Here is a 17,193-nt window from a genome sequence, read left to right on the forward strand (position 1 = left end):
CTCATATATCATTGACCGAAAATTATGTCGTGTTAGATTCATTTTCACGTATAACAAGAGATTTACATTCAGCCGTAGTGAGCCGTTTAAAACAGGTCAAATAGCTATTTATTTTAAAAACTGGTGTAAGTTAAATCTTAAAATAGGATATTGTCACAGTTGATCTGTCATCTTTAAACAAAGGTCTATCTACATACACCGATCCGACCTACCAAGGATAGCTTGTATCGACAGATGGCTATTAGCACACTTTTATCAATATTTGGATTAAGATGTCTATCCCAGATGGCCAAAAATGGATTGAGATAGGTTATTGGCTTTGGGCGTAAGTCGTATCGCTTCGGAAATAACGTGTTGTGGAACGCCTGGCATCTAGGTGTAGTAGTAACTCGGCAAGTTCGTCACAATTCATTATTAATATAGGCGGCACCATGATCTTTATGGGATTTCAGGCATTTTAATAAATGGTCATCATAAAGGCAGTAAATATATAGATATATTTATTTGTATTTAATGTTGGCTATTCATGACATTTAAAGGAAAATAAAACAAAACCATAAAACGGATATTTTATATTAGAAAATATGGGTTTACAACTTCACACTTGCATTTTTCTTAAAACGAAGTTAACAATTGCACGGGAAATATCAGAATATGGTAACTTGTACAAAATCGAAAATACTCGGTATACCAATAATCCATACATTTTGCCAGTTAAATCACATTTGTACAACAAATTTACAATTAAAGAAATCTAGTTACACAAAAGATTATATCAATGTTAAAATGTCTCAAACGTTTAACAATCCATAAGATATAATCTGTGTTGAAATATTTAAAGCATAAACTAAAAACAAGTTCATAATTGAGCAAACTCAAACCACAGACAGTAGACTGAGCATGAAAATAGGTTATCCTTTTCTTTCAGGTTTTGTTAGAAAAAGAAGGCACTTTCGAATTAGATTCAAATTTTTAAATTATTAGGTGAATGCTCAGTCACTTGCTAAAGCGTATTTTTAGTTTTTTTTTAAATTTAGAATCATCGCGGTGCTGGTGGATGCTTGTTCTGCTTTTGCTGCTCAAGTAAACGTTCGAGGGGAGATCCGGGGCCAGACCACAGAGACTGAAAAAATTTCAAAATAAGACGGTTAGGTAAGTGTGCATAATTTTATTTTATTATTCTCGATTACTCAAGATGTCATTTGGAACATGATTTAATGGTTGCAGCTCTTTACAAACGTTGTGTAAAAAAACTTGGCGATTAAAAAGAGTGGCGGAGTGTTTATTGCCAGTTCTTCTCTTCCGTTCTACGCCCTTAATGTGAGAACTGGCAGTAAATGTAAATTTACAATTAATTGTTTACCTATATGAAAAAACATATTTTTGTTTGGCTTTTGTATTTCTATCGATGCATTTTTTGTTTAACTTCTATACATTCAATTGTGATTTGATTAGGTTGTTTTGAGACTAAAAAATTCTGGGATTTTCTCACCTGTTGAGGTAAGGCGTGTCTAGGTGCTTCAGATCCACTGAACAGGGAGTAAGTATTTGTATCGCTTGGCTCACCAACACTACTCGAAGACGGACCCTGAAAATTCAATAAATATTTGAGCCCTGATAAATTTCGATTCGGGGTTTTATCACGAAAAATCTAGTTGAAAACGTACCCCAATAGAATCCAAAGGTTTCATATTCCCTTCCTGAAAGTTTAACCTCTGTTGCATGTCCAGGTTGGAGCCGAAGTTGAGAACATCTTTGTTTGGGAAGTTGGGCTTGTCCATCATTTGTAAAGGTTGGTAGTATTTGCCAAACTGCGGGTACATCGCTGCATCATAGCTAGGTGCGTTGTAACTCAGACCTCCCACCGAGGTATTGAAGTTAGGTGACGTCACCAAGTTCTGCAGGGTCGGCATTTGCCCAATACTAGACTGCATGTAGTTTGGCACTAAGCTGTCATTTTTCGGAATGTTTTGTACGTTTGGCCCCAATTGTATGTTCTGTCCGAGATTTTGCATATTATGACCCATGTTCGGAATACTCTGACCCATATTCTGCATATTTTGACCTGGAATTTGGTTAAACGGTAAATTCTGGTATGGATTCATGTTCGGCACTTGGGGGTAGAAATTGGGCATCATCGGCGGCGTATAACTCGAGTTGACGGGCTCCGGCTTCCACCACGACACCGGCTGGTATGATTGCTCCGTCGGCCAATTCTGCTGGCAGGTGTTAGCTTTGAAGTTGTCGTCTCTGAACTTGTTTTCATTCGTCTGGGTGTCTTGTGCCGCTTGCCAATATCTGTACTGATTGGCGAATCGCGGCGGCAGATCGTTCAAGAAATTCTTTTTGTCCCCAGAAATTTGGTAATTTTGAAATTTCCCCTCTTGAAACATTTCTTGACGGGAGTTTTGTTTTTGTAAAGCGGCCGTTCGGACGTCGATCTCCTTCGGGTTGACAACCGGGAGTCGTATCCCTTGGTTGGCATAATTCGGGCTGTAGCTGGCGCCGGCGTTCTGTGGGCCGAAATTTTTTTGGTAATTCACACGTTGCGCTTCAAAATTTTGCTGCCACGGTGATTCCTGCCTTTGTGGTATATTTTGATTCGGGGGAGACTCCTTCTTTTCCTCGACTTTCTTCGGTTCCGGCTCAGCGTTGACCAAATGTGGGTAGCCGGCAGACTTGTCCTTAAGAGAAAGTATTCCACCAGTCTTTCTGCCGATCGGCAGGTTCGCCAAAGATTTGATGGCTTTTGGTTGAATAGTTACAGGTTTGTCATCTTTAGATACGAGATCAGTCGACTCCGGTGTAGGAGGTGGAGTTACAAATTTCACCTGAAAAGATAGCAGTTATTGTCTTAAATTGTTAAACTCTGATTTTTCATTTCGTAGAATTCAGACATTTAATAAGTGTTGCTACAAAAACATTTCTCCACAAAAAGGGACTTATTTAATCCATTTGACTGCAATAAAAATAAATAAATCTGACCTGTTTGTTGGTTTCTTCTTGTTTCCGCATGATGGCAGCCATCGCAATATTGACTCGCGGTTTCCGAGATTCTTTTTTATCTTCAGTTTTCAGGCCAGCTTCACTGCTTTCTATGTCCTTTTAAAACGTAAATAAATAATAAGACAGTTGTCCTGCTTGATATTTCAAGCGCTTAGGATAATAAAGGTATAGGGTTACTCCGTGTATTTGTATATCTATATTCACACTTTTTACACACTGTATACGTGCTAATGATAATATAAATAAAAAAAACATATGTGCAATTCACACATGGTAGAAGTGAAATCTTCAAAAACGAAGTTTTTATAATTAATCAAATATAAATTAATCATTTTCCACCATTCCATTTTGTGTTCTTCAAAAACAGTATAGTTTAATGATACATTTTAATATAAATCTTTAATTTGGCAAAAACTAAAACAACGAAAGTTTTAAATTCGATCAAATTAAAAAGCGGCAGTAAAAAAAGGCTGTATCTTCCTGTCTCATTTTCTCCCACGTTAAATCGTATGAATTAATGTTTCTGTCTCTTTTTACTGTCGCTATTCCGTTGCATCCGGTTTGAAATCACAACGATTCTAAAGAAGTTTCACTTCAATAAAAAATCTACGTTTACTGCCCAAGACGATATGCAACAGAATTGTCATCTGAAGTTCTAATATGTTCTACTAAACAAATACATCCACCAATAGCATGTATATTTCTTATACTATCTCTTAATCATTCTGTCACTCTCTCCCTTTAATTCAACAAAAACGCTGCACATCTTCGTGACGTTCGTGCGCCTAAAGAAGTTTCACTTAAAAAAAAGAAACCAACCGTGATCTCCTCGTTGGTTGTTGCGAGTGCACGTTCTTCACGAGCTCGCTCCAACGAACCCTGGGGCTTTAGTATTCCTACGCGTTTTTCTCGCACTGAAAGAAAAAAAAATCAGTTGAATCCTAAAAAACTTTTTAAAGTTCTTTTTTATATAGAACAGGGGGCAAACGGGCAGGGGGCTCACCTGATGTTAAGTGATACCGCCGCCCATGGACACTCTCGATGCCAGAGGGCTCGCGAGTGCGTTGCCGGCCTTTTAAGATTGGTTGGAAAGAATTGTCACAGCATTGCGAAAGCAGAACAGAACAGAAGAGAAACCGTTATTACTCGTTATTTTTGTTAAAACATTACCTTTTTCTCTAAAATCAGCCTCAGATATAATGATCGGTGGAGGTGGTTCAATTATTTCCTCTACCGGTTCCAGATTCGATTCCGTGTGTAAAGACAACGATTCCAATGCCTCAGTCAATTGATCACCGCCGACTGCGCTCGCCGTAAACGTTATTTTATCGTCGTCTTCGCTGTAAAAAAAAACCTTGTTAATCTTAATTAAAAAAAAGAAAATACACATAAAAAAGTTTCTTACGTATATGTTAAATGGTCGGGAAACAGTTCTGCTAGTTTCTTCCCGAGTAACATAAGTCTGCGCGCGCGCACTCGATGCTCCAATTCCGGTTCCCCCACTAGACTGAGACTGCTCACATCGGGCCTATACATTTCATTATTAATTAATTCGTATTGAAACAAAAGCCCCAACCCGGCTGGTCCCCGTGGGGAATTAGACCGAAACCCTCCAAAAATAAGTAAAAAACAACATTATAAAGAAAACGGTAAACAAACTCTACCCAGGTTAGGGAACAACATGGGGTCTCTACCCCATTCTGACCTTAGAAAGGCCAGAATGGAGTAGATTGGAGGAGGCCTTTGCCACCTGGCAAGCGGACAAGCAGAAATGGAAGAAAGAATCAATCTACGAAAAATAAAAATAAAGAATACGCCGAAATGTCCGATAAAAAAGGCTATTATTAAATTCGTATTGAAAAGCTTAGTAAGTAATGTAATAGTCGTAATAGCCTTTATTTTCAAATCTTAATAATAATAGATTAGAAGTTTCATCGGTTTTGAATTTTAAAAAAAATTAACACCTTAACATTTAGGAGTTATCATTTGCTTGTCAGCTTTTGTATTGTTTTGTATTTAAAAGCTTAAAATAAATTAATTTTTGTATTTAAAAGAACATATAAAATTCAGCACACATATTCGGAATATGTCTACTGAATTTTTGACAGCATACCAACATTCTGGCAAATATTTTGAAGCGAAGCAAATACAGAACCCAGCAACTAGTCAACCGAACTCTGTCAAATACAGGAAGAAAAAACATAAATTGATTTCTTGGTTTTGTAAACGTTTTAACCTTATTTTCTCACAGAAATTGACGTTTTGTCAGACTTTGAACTCAAAGTCGTCTGTCGAAACCGTCATCAAATTTTTTTAACCGGTCAATCGGACCGGAATCGATCTCCTGACAGTCAGACAGAATCAGAATCGAATCGGTCAGGAGATCGATTTTTTTTGTAAAGGGATCAAATCTAAATATAAGACCAGATCAGATATAACATGGCAAAATTGCAATTGTACTTTGATTCATTAAATATAATATTTAAAAAAAATTTGGTCCTCCCATATAAACACCAAATTCATATATCGTTTTTGTTGTATATAATTTATGTTAGCTGTAATATTTAATTAATAAATAAATGAATTAACTTACAGTACAACAACTCCGTTAAACAATATCAAAAAGATCTTGAATAAAAATGCAAAAAACAGTATTTTAATATTAATAATTCCTTTGATAATTATGTATAAAAAAAACATATGTGCAATTCACACATGGTAGAAGTGAAACCTTCAAAAACATTTTTTTTATTATTAATCATATATAAATTAATCATTTTCCATTATCTAAATGTGTGTGTTCTTTTAAAACAGTATATTTTAATGATAAATTTTAATTTATAAGTTTAATATAAATTTTTAATTTGGGAAAAACTAAAACATCGAAAGTTTGAAATTCGATCAAATGAAAAAGCGGCAGTAAAGAGAGGCTGTATAATGCCTGCTATCTCATTTTCTCCCACGTTAAATCATATGATGAATTGATGTTTCTGTCTCTCTTTACCGCTGCATCCGGTTTGAAATCACGACGATTCGAAAGAAGTTTATCTATCTCATTTTCTCCCACGTTAAATCATATGAATTAATGTTTCTGTCTCTTTTTACTGTCGCTTTTTCGTTGCATCCGGTTTGAAATCACAACGATTCTAAAGAAGTTTCACTTCAAAATACTTACGCGACATCTCCATCGGATTCCGGTAAATCTTGATAGGTGTGACTTTCGAAGATGAGCCCCTTGAGAGCGCCCTCTAGCGGCAGGAAACCGTTCAGCTCCTCGTCCTCTGGCAGTGGAACCGAGTCAACTATAAATATTTACATATAAAATTATTCATACAATAATTCATTAAGTATTTATTATTTAACACTTACATTTATCATCATTCAGCGAAGCGGTGTCCCCTAATTTGTTGAAAACATGCGCAAGCGCAGCCCAAATTTGCGGCCGCGTTTTCCAAGCCGATGTCTTGATCACTTTCGTTTGGCAAACCGTCCATTGCAGGAATATTTTTACTGAAACAATAAATTAAAAAAAAAACATTCATTTAAATGGGACTTTAGCTAAAAAGCATGTATGTATTTAAATTAAAAAAAAATGGGGTTTATGTGTGGATAATATGGATAGAAAGAGTGGAATTACGTAAAAACTATGTATATGAACGGTTTAATTAAATTCACACATATTTCATATACTAACTACAATTCATATTGAGAACGGAATAGTAAAAAGATAGTAAAAAAAACAGAGAATAATATCAACATATTATGTACCTATATTACATACATAACCCAATACAACAAAAACTTTGGCAGCATTACGATTTACGCGTTAGTGTGTGTGTGTGTGTAACACTTTCCCTTTACTTTAAATTCTAGTGATTATGGTTATATTTATCTTGCAAAGAATTTATTTCAATTTTAAATACATACACGTTGGCAATGTTCTCGTCAAGAGTTCATCCGCAGCATAGGCCGGCAGCAGCAACGCGAGAAGTGTCGCGGCGGCCAGGGAAGCGGCCAGTTGAGCTGCCTTCCCTTCAGACTCGGTCAGCGCTTCGCTATCCAACGTTAGATCCTCAGTTGTGGAGTGCACTATCCATATGATGACGCAGGCCATCTGAAACCATCGTATGGCCACAACCTTTTCATCTAGTAACATTAGGTCTTTAGGAAAGAGAAAACGCCAGGCCAGCCCCATTGCAGAGGTCTTATGGAAAGGCTAAAGTGGGGCATGAGAAAGTGGTTGGAAAACACAGTCATAGAGGCTGTACAAAACCAGATTTATATGTTTGTAATTGTTCTATATCAATGCATGGAATTGTCGTGATATTTATTATCAAGTTAGAGTATTCTTATGTAATATTGGCAAAGGTATAAGCAAGTAAGTAAGTAAGCAATAAAGAGATTTTTAATTTGTTAATTATAGAAATGTGTAAATAGAGAATAGGACAAAGACTTGGTGAATTCCGTTTTTAGATTAATGGCTATAGCTCCTTTGAATAAAGATACAACTTTATATAATCTATCACTTTGGCGTAGAAAGATTTGATCCTTAATAACACATAAGACGGGTTCGGTGGCCGTCGATACAAGATTTTATAATAAGTCCTAAGAAATAAATACATATAAGTCCTAAAGATATAGAGAAATTAATATTACTTGAGCAACTATAAGTGAGATTAGACTGATGACCTACTGATACATTGCCTCACAATAGTAAAAAAACGCACAAAACACTCACTGCAAAATTATAAAAAGGTTGTAACTACTAACAAATATAATTGGCAAAAAGATAATAAAAAAAATGCGTCCAACACAATCCAGTTTAGCTCAATCACACTGTAAGTCAATAAATAAATAAAATATGTGACGATATTCGGAATAGATTGACGCATGCTTTGGGGCCGCATGGCGGAATTGGAGCCGGATAGAAAGTTATATTTTTAAATACTCTATGTATACAAATTCAGTGTATAAATTCTACATACAATTTTGTTTTCGCTGCGCACCACCAAGAAAACCTAATACATACCTTGATAAGTGTGAGTGAATCAAAACTGTCCGTTGCGATGAGTGGAGATAGCGAATAGTTTAATGTGTTGATTAGTTCAGATGCGCTGTCCAAACTAAAAATAAAAAAAAACCTATTAAGGTAGTAGAGAAGAGAAGTGATCATGACACTAATTGGGAACTTTTCTTAATTTTGTAGATGCAAGGATGATAATTGGAGCGTTCGACATTTTTCAGACTTCTTTTGGCGCGTTAGGGAAAAATTAATGAGTATAAATTTTTACTATGCGGGCGAACGCCGTCACAAAAAACCGACACCCTCAAGTTAGCCATAGTCAAGATTTAAGTTGTTTCTAGTGTTAGTGTCGTTTATTCTAAAAACGTAGAATAAGGCGAAAGATAAACATTTATGAAAAGATTTTTATATTGTTACGCCAAAGTATAACTTCTAACACGTAAACATAAGGACTCTCACGTTTTTTAGTCATACTACTACAAACATACTAATGTTTAAGATTTAAAATTATATGTCTTAAGAATTATATGTCAAATTATTTGATATTTTTTACAATCAAGATATTAAGGCCCATACACAAGAACGTCAATCAGACTTAAATCTAGTTTCAACAGCTATTAGTTTTTTTTCGTAATTAAGATATGGATGGAAAGATGACTCTACGACACAACAAAAACACAATATGACATAAGACGAACGGAAACTAAAGTAAAGGGGTTGCACCAGACTTTTAATTTTTCCAATAATGATGTAAAATCTTATTAAGATAAAAGGCATAATTTAAGGTATGAAACAGCTGAATCTTTGTTTTTCGGCTGTAGATGGCGCTGCACAATATTTGAAAAACGTTTATAAATAATTTTACTTACTGCTCAACATTATGTAGGAGGTGTATGGCTCGCAATAATTCGGTCACATATGAGTGAGAATCCAACCTTTGTTTGGTCACTGCGACTGAATTAGTTTCTGTCACTCCAGTGAGAACTGGCAGAATTGTCAATTCTTTGCCGTCGCGACTGAAAGTATTATTTTAAGATTCATGTACCATAATTTAATTGAAGACTCTCTGTTAGCTATATAATAAGTTGAAAATAATACAAATTGACAAAGCATTTTAATCCATTTTGTTATTATTATTATCAAACATTATTTATGATCACCTGAAATTAATAATAATATAGAATCATTTTATATAGCTTCATTTTCTAAAGCTCATATAGGCACAAGGCATAAACAGTAGTGAATAATATCCGGCTTAAAAGCCTTCTCTAAGGCATTTCACAATTTACTATTTTTGTGACCTGACCTGACTGAAGATTTTAAACACTAAAAGTACTCAAAGTGAAAACAAGAATAACCTAACTTTTTGTCACATAACCATCTGGAGTTTGATAATTATTTTATTGGTTTTAAAAATTGCTTTACTAAATAAAAACGATCAATATAGTCATTTTTAGTACATATATATTTGCTTGTATACAATCCAATTCATAAAAAAATTATTACCAAAACTATTTAGAGCTGATAAAATAGATCTCAATATAATATTAAAATTTCAATAGTAACCTGGCAGCGGCAGCTAAAGTGCGTGCAAGATTAGCAGGCGCCGGTGGAAAAGGTGCTCGTACTAGCAACGAGCGAACATGCCAATACACCGCTGCTAGTCGACGACCTCGACGCCAAGCGACTAGTGCTAGCTACAAAAAATATATACAGTCAAAATCTGTTATAACGACATTGAAGGGACTACATATTTAGTCGTTATAACCGATAGTCGTAATAGCCGATAACATATTTATTAAGAACCTAATACAGAAGAATTCAGCCGGGACCATTGATGTTGGTCAATTTAACCGGTATGGTTCTAATATATATACAATTTCTAAACGGTTCTAAACGATGTCGTCGAAAACGGTTTTGACTGTATACTTATCTCGAGTGGTTAGAAACAAAAATACAGTTGATTCCCTGCAAAACAATTGTTCCTACGAGATGGCACAAAGCTTTTCCATAAAAAAATATACACATACACTTGATCTATTGAGGTCCATATTTGACTTTAACGTATAATATTTATATTAACCTTCAGCAAATATTAAATGTAAGGACATCATAGTTTATTTTATTTTATTGATGGACTTAATTATATATAAGAAAACATATAAGTACCTGGTTATAAGGCTGTCCAGAATGGGGAGACACAGCCAAAGCATGCCTATAAAAGGTGTGGGCAACTCGGAGCTGTTGTCTATATCGGGCTAAATCACCAAGATGTACGAGGCAATGTTGGCAGGCATATCGTGCCCCAGCTACTCCAGATTTGCTGATGGCCATTCCACCACTAACTTCCCAACCTTCAATTGCACCAACAAGAGATGCACGGCGTCTAGATAAGATGATTCATGCGATTATTTAAAATAAATATATTTTACTTATATCTGTGTATGTATAGGTCTGTTCCACTTATTAATATTTGTAAGTATTTTGGTTTTACTGTAATCAGGCTATTTAGTTACGTAAGATTTTTTAAGCTATTGCATAGCTTTTATCGCCGGCCTTGTCAATAAGTATGTATATATTTATATGTGTAAATTCATTCTTCATTATGTATATAACAGAAACCAAGCATGTGTACCTTTTTTTTTTCCTAACGCATTGATTGTATCGCAGGCATTGAGCGCGGCGACCGAATCAAGAAATTCCCGTAACGAAAATAACCTAACACACTGTGACGTAATAAAGGTGCGCCCAATATGCATTAGAGCAGGACAGAACGCATACTGCGTGTCACATCTCTCTGACGAGATCGTTAACGTTAACGTTAACGTAACGTAACGTAAGCGAGGCCGACTATATAGGCTTGTTAGTCTGAGTCTGGTAGATAGAATTAATGTCAAACAAAAAAAAATACTGCATAAATAAAAAATAAATAAACAATTATAATTGCATAGGTTGATAAAAATGCTATGCAATAGCTTTCTAGCGGCAGTCCCCGAGTGCCTCACGTTTCTTTTTTAAATTACAATTTATAAAATTTGATAATCTACACACCTGAATGGCAAATCTAATTTATATGTAGTACAAATTTGATGCAGTAGACATAAGTAGAATCCTGCTGCAGCCTGCAATACCCATGACAACATTGCTTGTCCTTCACTCCTTTGAGCATTCTATAAGTTTGAATCAACACTCAAAAAAAATGAATTAATAACATTTAAAAAATATATATAATAGTAAGGAGTAAAAATTGGTTAGTTGGTCCTTTGGAAAGTCCCGTATTACATTTAAAAAACTTCGGTGATTACTGAATTAAATACCAATTATAACTGCACCTTTTTGTCCTTAGAAATGGCCTGTAAGGCCTCAATCTGCTGCTTAAACCCTACATTCCAGAGATCTTGTTCTACTTTCTTTTCTAAGGCATAGTCCAAATCTAATGTCAATACTTTCTGATAAGCCTGAAATAAATATGTATTCAATAGAAACATATTTTCTCAAAACAAACGTCAGGTTTTGACATGCAAAATAATTTTGTTCACTAATATGTTATAGTTTTAATAATATACCAGTGTACAATATAATCTATAATGCGCTTAGATAATGATATTATTAAATAATAATTTGTAAAATATACTTTCTGCAACTGTTGTTGTGTAGCCCAAAGACTTCTGTCTTGCAGCATAGAGGTTCCACTGTTACATCTTAAAACTTTCTGTTTTAACTCATCTGCATCCCTGAAATTAAGAATTATTGCGTATAACAAATGTATAAAATATAAGAAACAATCATTATTGTGCTGACACTAACCTTAAGACTTGAGCAGCTGCGTTTAAAACCATTCTAAAATGAGGCTTAGCGCCTCAGTTTTGGTCATAGCATTTGGAAATCAAAATTGATTTTAGTCCTACGCTACCTTAACAAAAAAGAAAATTTTCTAAAAACAATTCGCCATCAAATAAAATATGGCATTTTCATTTTTCAGGATAATACGACAGCTGTCACGAACGGTAATACTAATATGATTGACATTTAACACGATTCTCATACCAGAGTATATTTATAGAACAGATTCCCACAGATTCTGACTAACTAAAAAGGAATGAAGAAAGTCTTATTCTAATGCCAGTAAATAAAAAAATTATACTTGCTTATTTCTATATTCCCATACACTTATATTACCTACTCCTGTTATATATTGTCTTATCTTTGTTATATAGTACGATCAAAAAGAGTAACTTTTGTTCAAATAAAAAACAGGATATTCAACAACATTACACAAGACCATTTTGAAAAAAATAAAATTTTGTAATGACAACGTATGACTGAATAGTTTTGCTATAAAAATTCTAAAATAAGGCGACTACAATCATGTAAATATTGTGTACCTAAACCCCCGCGGTGGTTCATTGATATTTCAACAATAAAAAATGGTTGACAACTTTCGATACAATGTAATTGGCGTTACAAGTAACTTGCCTATGTTATTTTTATATTAAGCCTTACATAAAAATAACATAAATAAAAATATGTAGCCAGACAGGTTACTGTAGGTCATACTTAAATGAAACATGTTTTTTTTTGTTAAAACTTTATTAAATATTATAATATAGGTTTAATTATTCAAACTCTTCAAAACTGTTTGTAAATACAAAAAATCAACAAAACAATAATTATCTTTTAAAAGTTTTCAATTATTTTAGAAAATAATATGTTAGAATTGCTCATTATGAGCCAAAACATGGATATATTTTTACACAATCAATCAGTTGACCATGTTGGTAAGTCAATATCACATTGTTCATAAAAATAATTTTCAATAATAAGTTTAATTTTACATTTTTCCCTGTACAAGGTTAGGAAACTAAGAATTTACACAATTCCCTTATCAATTGAGCATTATTTATTTCATCAAAAATGTTATTTTCAAGGGCTGATTTATTTTTTTTTATAAATATTAAAGATGCTGTTTTTAATAAATGAGAGTTATATGAATCAGCAACAGCTAGCATTTCCAATGCATTATCTATTGAAATTTGTTGAATTAAAGCATGTTCAGATAATTCTCTCAAACCAGAGAGATTAAATCTGTCTGCAAGAATAAGCATATTAAAAAAATTTATATTTTCCACCTCTTTCAGAGTTCCAGAATAAATAAAAAATAGAAGGTGTCGCAGGTCCTCTTTGTTTACATCTATTAATTTCACACAATTGTTTTTACTCTCAGCAGTGTCTTCTTTTAGCATTGCCCTAAAAACTTCACTATGAGCTATAAGCAGGACTTTATGTACTAGAAACTTTTCTCCATCTTCTGATTCTATAGTAAAGTCAGCTCCAATTGGTTCTTCCAAGAGTGGGCTAAAATCTAGAACTGCCTCCAAAGGCCTAGTATTCTCGTCTTTATCAACAAAAGATATGGGTATAAGAAGTTGCTTACCTTTAAGCATATCTACTTCAATAATATCAAAACTGTATGTAGTCACATATTTGAAAGTTGATTCTTCTAGTTTTCCAAAATCACACTTGCTCAAATCGGAGCTTAGAAATGCAAAATTTAGGTCTTTATCAAATATAACAGAACTGTCACTACTTATACTAAAACTGACAACACCTTCCAGCTTGTTAGTGATAAAAATGTGCATTAAAAATACTTCACCAATCTGGTCTGTTTTTGTAACAAACCAGTATTCGCCAATTTCTTGCATATATGTTCCTCCTACATCATAATAATTAGGACGATGAAGTTTTTCATAAATAGCATCAATACATAAATACTTAGCTTCACGTGTTTGACAGGGTTGATGTCCAAAAATGAAATAATTCTGAAATAAAAACAATAATTATATTTATTTTAGATTCTTTGAATATTAATAAAAAATAATCGTTTGGAACAAAGATTTACATAGTCCATTTTTTCCATAACAAGAGGTAGGAATAGAAAGATAATATCAATGAAATATAACTTATGTTGAATTTTATAGAATGTAAACTTAACGGTTGACTATGATAATATGATTAACCCAAGTCCAACAGTTGGACTCCAACAGCCAACTCCCAAGCAATGTTGCCAACTCGGATTTTGAAAATTACGAAGGCCTAGTTACTAGTTAGATAATTACGTAGATTTAGTAAAAATGTTATAGGAAAAGTTCGTAGATCTACTTACTTTTTTTTAAGTGAAATGAAGACAGTAGGGAAGGTAAAACTAAAAAAAGGTGTGTTTTTTTTCTTCATTATTACTTTCTGGCAAATTAAAATTGTACATGTTTTTAGCACGAATCCGGAGAAATATAAAGGTCACAAATAGGTATTACATAGTTATATTTTTAATAAAAAATAAACCGCCTTCAAATTGTCAGAACTAGATCAAATTTAAAACAACAAAATTGATTGACTCAATCGAAAGTTATGATGTAACAAAATCAAATATTTTATAAATATTTATCCTTTTTTTTTGAAATCGGTTGACAAAATTGTTTTTTTTTCCTAGCTACTGCAATTATACGGATTTGTACTGGTAAGCGGCCCTAGTATCAATTAACAACATTTCATTTATTTACGTACTGTACGTACCTTCTCAAGTTTTCGAAAGTAATAAATATTATGTATATTCAGCTTAAAGAATTTGGATATTGTGCAAAATTTTACGAATTGACTAAATGTACGTAGATTCTGTATAGATTTCGTAAATTTGTAGGAAAGTCCTAAAATACGTAAATATACGCAGTTGGCAACGCTAGACCCAAGATAAAAAAGTAATTGTCAGAGGGTATAGTCTATACTCTATAGAAGCTTGCTACAGGAAAATGTTATCTTGGTTGACGGTATTATACCGAATGATTAATAAAATATTATGAAATAAAGATGCTCACTATAAATAACAGCTTGAATAAATTAAATATTTATAAAATACATCTATATATTTTACTATATATTTATTTTTTTGTGAGAAAAAAAATAAATATATTATTTGTATTGTATTTAAGAATTTTATGGTCACAAATACATAACAAACTGTCAGATCTCAATTTATATTTAAAATAAAATAATATTATTTAGCTTTTATTATAAAACATGTTTTAAAAAATAATACATTGGCTTATAATAAATATTCTTAAAATGCCACTTATATAAGATGATTTTTTTTATCCAAATGATTTAAATTACTTAAATAAATGTTTAGTAATTTACATATAATTATTTATCAAAATAAATATGTTCAAACAATTTCTTAGTTAAAACAATATCATTCAGGTTTTTCCAAGCATCAGTTTCTAGCACCTCTGGATTTTCCTTGAAAAATTTAAAAACACTTTTCTCCACCTCTTTAAGTTGGTATTTTTGTGACAGTTTTGCAATATCCAGAGCATTTTCAATACAAACCTTCTTTCTGATAGTTGTCTCTATAAGCGGATATAAGTTTTTTAATTTGAATTTTTCTGCCAACTCCAATAATACCTCACTGTCATATTTGTTTATATCCTGTATATTGCCAGAATATATATATTCCAATAACAATTCAATAATTTCATCTTTTATATCAAAAAACATATAATCAGTTGAAGAGGATTTAATTAGATCTCTTAAAACAGGGCTATGAGTGCATAACATTATTTTATGTGTGGGGAATTTTTTATGACTAGCAGATTCTAGAGTAAAATCTGACTGCTGTTGTTTTATTATGTTTCCTATATTATGTTTTGCCTGAACTTTTTCAACAATTGTTACACCTAGTCCAAAAGTAGGTGTGACTTCTAACTTAATTGGGATTATTAATGCTTTATTATTGAAAACACCTTCCAAGTCTTTTTTATAAAAGTTAAATGTTTTTATGAAATGGCACTGGTCTGGTTTTGATGATTTGAATGACCACCATATTAAATCATCATGCAGAAAAACATAATCTTCATGTTTAGGTTCAGTTTTCAATTTACTGGAGTTACTAATACCAACAGTGAAAAATCCAACATTTCTATGGCATACAAAAAGATTCAGTAAAAGATTGTCCGACGGACAAATCTCTGTCATCATGTAGAACCATAACTCTGGTTTTTTTTTTGTAAATGTACCAGCTACATCATATTCATCAGAATACTCAAGCTTATATCCTATGTCAAAGATACAAAGCCTTTCAGCATCACTGGTTTCACATTCTTGAATACACGATATTGTAGATTTTTGGAACTGCAATGAATAAAAATTATTTTAAGGTAGAACTCACTATAATGATCAATTGGGTAATTATACATTTGATGAATATAACAAACCTTTAAAGGTTTTTTACTCTCTAACATAGTATCCTCTGGTGTAGCCATTTCACTGTCTTCCATTTTTATACTAAAAAATATTACAAAGATGAGACAACTTACAATGATAAAATATGTCTCAATGAGACATATATTGCATCACAACACATAAATTAAAATATTATTATTGTCATTGTCATATCATCATACACATTGAATTTCATTCAAATATGTATGTAAGTATAAGATGATTAAAAAACCTCCTGGTGCTCAACTTTATATATTTAAGTTAATGTTAAGAACAGTTTCGTTTCATTTCCAATATTAGAATGATATATATGCTACTATTACTTAGTTCTAATTATCATAAAGCGTTCTTTGAATAATATTTTAGTATCTATTTGTTCTATTTTACAAAAATAAATCATAAGAAGAGCAATGATTTACATACCACTAGTGCTTGAAGTGCCCACAAGGGACGAAATAAATTTTGAACTATAGTTTAGACTCTAAGACTTATTTAATTATTGACTGTATTGAAGCACCAGTTAAAAAGAATGACTCTTAGGTCATTCAATTACTCACTAATCAACAAGGAAAAATAAACAATTTTAGACGAAGTGATAATATTCCTGTCAAAATAAAAAACGTATTTCCAAAATCTACTTAATGTTTTTATTGTTAATGTCAATGTCGTGATGTCAGATTCCAAAACAATTCCACACTTATAATATGTCAAGATAACTAAAATTCTTCATTAAAGTATAAAAACGTGAAACGTAGGTAATAAAAACTTAGTAACTTAACCTGATTGGTTAACAGAAATAGGACGATAGCTGCTAGCTGCACCTTTCTTGAGGATTTTTTTGGTATTAACGAACATCGCAGTAAATTATGCTTTTATCACTAAACTAAAATATT

The 17,193-nt window shown here is 32.7% G+C and overlaps 3 protein-coding genes across 4 annotated transcripts; all 3 read right to left on the reverse strand.

Moving 5' to 3' along the window:
• Positions 1–557: 557 nt before the first annotated feature.
• LOC110991804 (protein SMG7) lies at positions 558–12,019 on the reverse strand. Its single transcript, XM_022257307.2, has 18 exons — positions 11,837–12,019; positions 11,664–11,763; positions 11,362–11,487; positions 11,081–11,199; positions 10,199–10,415; positions 9,596–9,726; positions 8,899–9,045; positions 8,036–8,129; positions 6,934–7,120; positions 6,376–6,516; positions 6,182–6,308; positions 4,412–4,534; positions 4,177–4,346; positions 3,826–3,920; positions 2,986–3,102; positions 1,668–2,831; positions 1,493–1,588; positions 558–1,123 (listed from the first exon to the last, which is right to left on the reverse strand). The coding sequence occupies exons 1-18, from the start codon at positions 11,866–11,868 to the stop codon at positions 1,040–1,042; spliced, it is 3,270 nt and encodes a 1,089-aa protein (XP_022112999.2). The 5' UTR covers positions 11,869–12,019; the 3' UTR covers positions 558–1,039.
• A 599-nt stretch (positions 12,020–12,618) lies between these two features.
• LOC110991861 (BTB/POZ and MATH domain-containing protein 2) lies at positions 12,619–14,101 on the reverse strand. Its single transcript, XM_022257403.2, has 2 exons — positions 13,929–14,101; positions 12,619–13,848 (listed from the first exon to the last, which is right to left on the reverse strand). Exons 1-2 carry the CDS (start codon positions 13,944–13,946, stop codon positions 12,883–12,885), a joined length of 984 nt encoding a protein of 327 aa, XP_022113095.2. The 5' UTR covers positions 13,947–14,101; the 3' UTR covers positions 12,619–12,882.
• A 1,009-nt stretch (positions 14,102–15,110) lies between these two features.
• LOC110991868 lies at positions 15,111–17,185 on the reverse strand. Of its 2 annotated transcripts, none has more exons than XM_022257415.2 (3): positions 17,080–17,185; positions 16,294–16,363; positions 15,111–16,210 (listed from the first exon to the last, which is right to left on the reverse strand). In XM_022257415.2, exons 2-3 carry the CDS (start codon positions 16,354–16,356, stop codon positions 15,224–15,226), a joined length of 1,050 nt encoding a protein of 349 aa, XP_022113107.1. In that variant the 5' UTR covers positions 16,357–16,363; positions 17,080–17,185; the 3' UTR covers positions 15,111–15,223. The 2 variants fall into 2 exon arrangements, with proteins under 2 accessions (XP_022113107.1, XP_022113106.1); XM_022257414.2 differs by lacking the exon at positions 17,080–17,185 and adding an exon at positions 16,724–16,936.
• Between the last annotated feature and the right edge of the window lie 8 nt (positions 17,186–17,193).

Source organism: Pieris rapae, chromosome 2 (assembly GCF_905147795.1).
Source record: "Pieris rapae chromosome 2, ilPieRapa1.1, whole genome shotgun sequence".
Classification (NCBI taxonomy): domain Eukaryota; kingdom Metazoa; phylum Arthropoda; class Insecta; order Lepidoptera; family Pieridae; genus Pieris; species Pieris rapae.

Coding starts and splice junctions, on each gene's coding strand:
- LOC110991804 (XM_022257307.2), bottom strand. CDS start 11,868: ATGGTTTTAAACGCAGCTGCTCAAGTCTTAAG. Junction 11,200..11,361: donor CCATTTCTAAGGACAAAAAG/GTGCAGTTATAA, acceptor TCAAACTTATAG/AATGCTCAAAGGAGTGAAGG. Junction 3,921..4,176: donor GGCTGATTTTAGAGAAAAAG/GTAATGTTTTAA, acceptor TTTTTCTTTCAG/TGCGAGAAAAACGCGTAGGA.
- LOC110991868 (XM_022257415.2), bottom strand. CDS start 16,356: ATGGAAGACAGTGAAATGGCTACACCAGAGGATACTATGTTAGAGAGT. Junction 16,211..16,293: donor AGAGTAAAAAACCTTTAAAG/GTTTGTTATATT, acceptor TATTCATTGCAG/TTCCAAAAATCTACAATATC.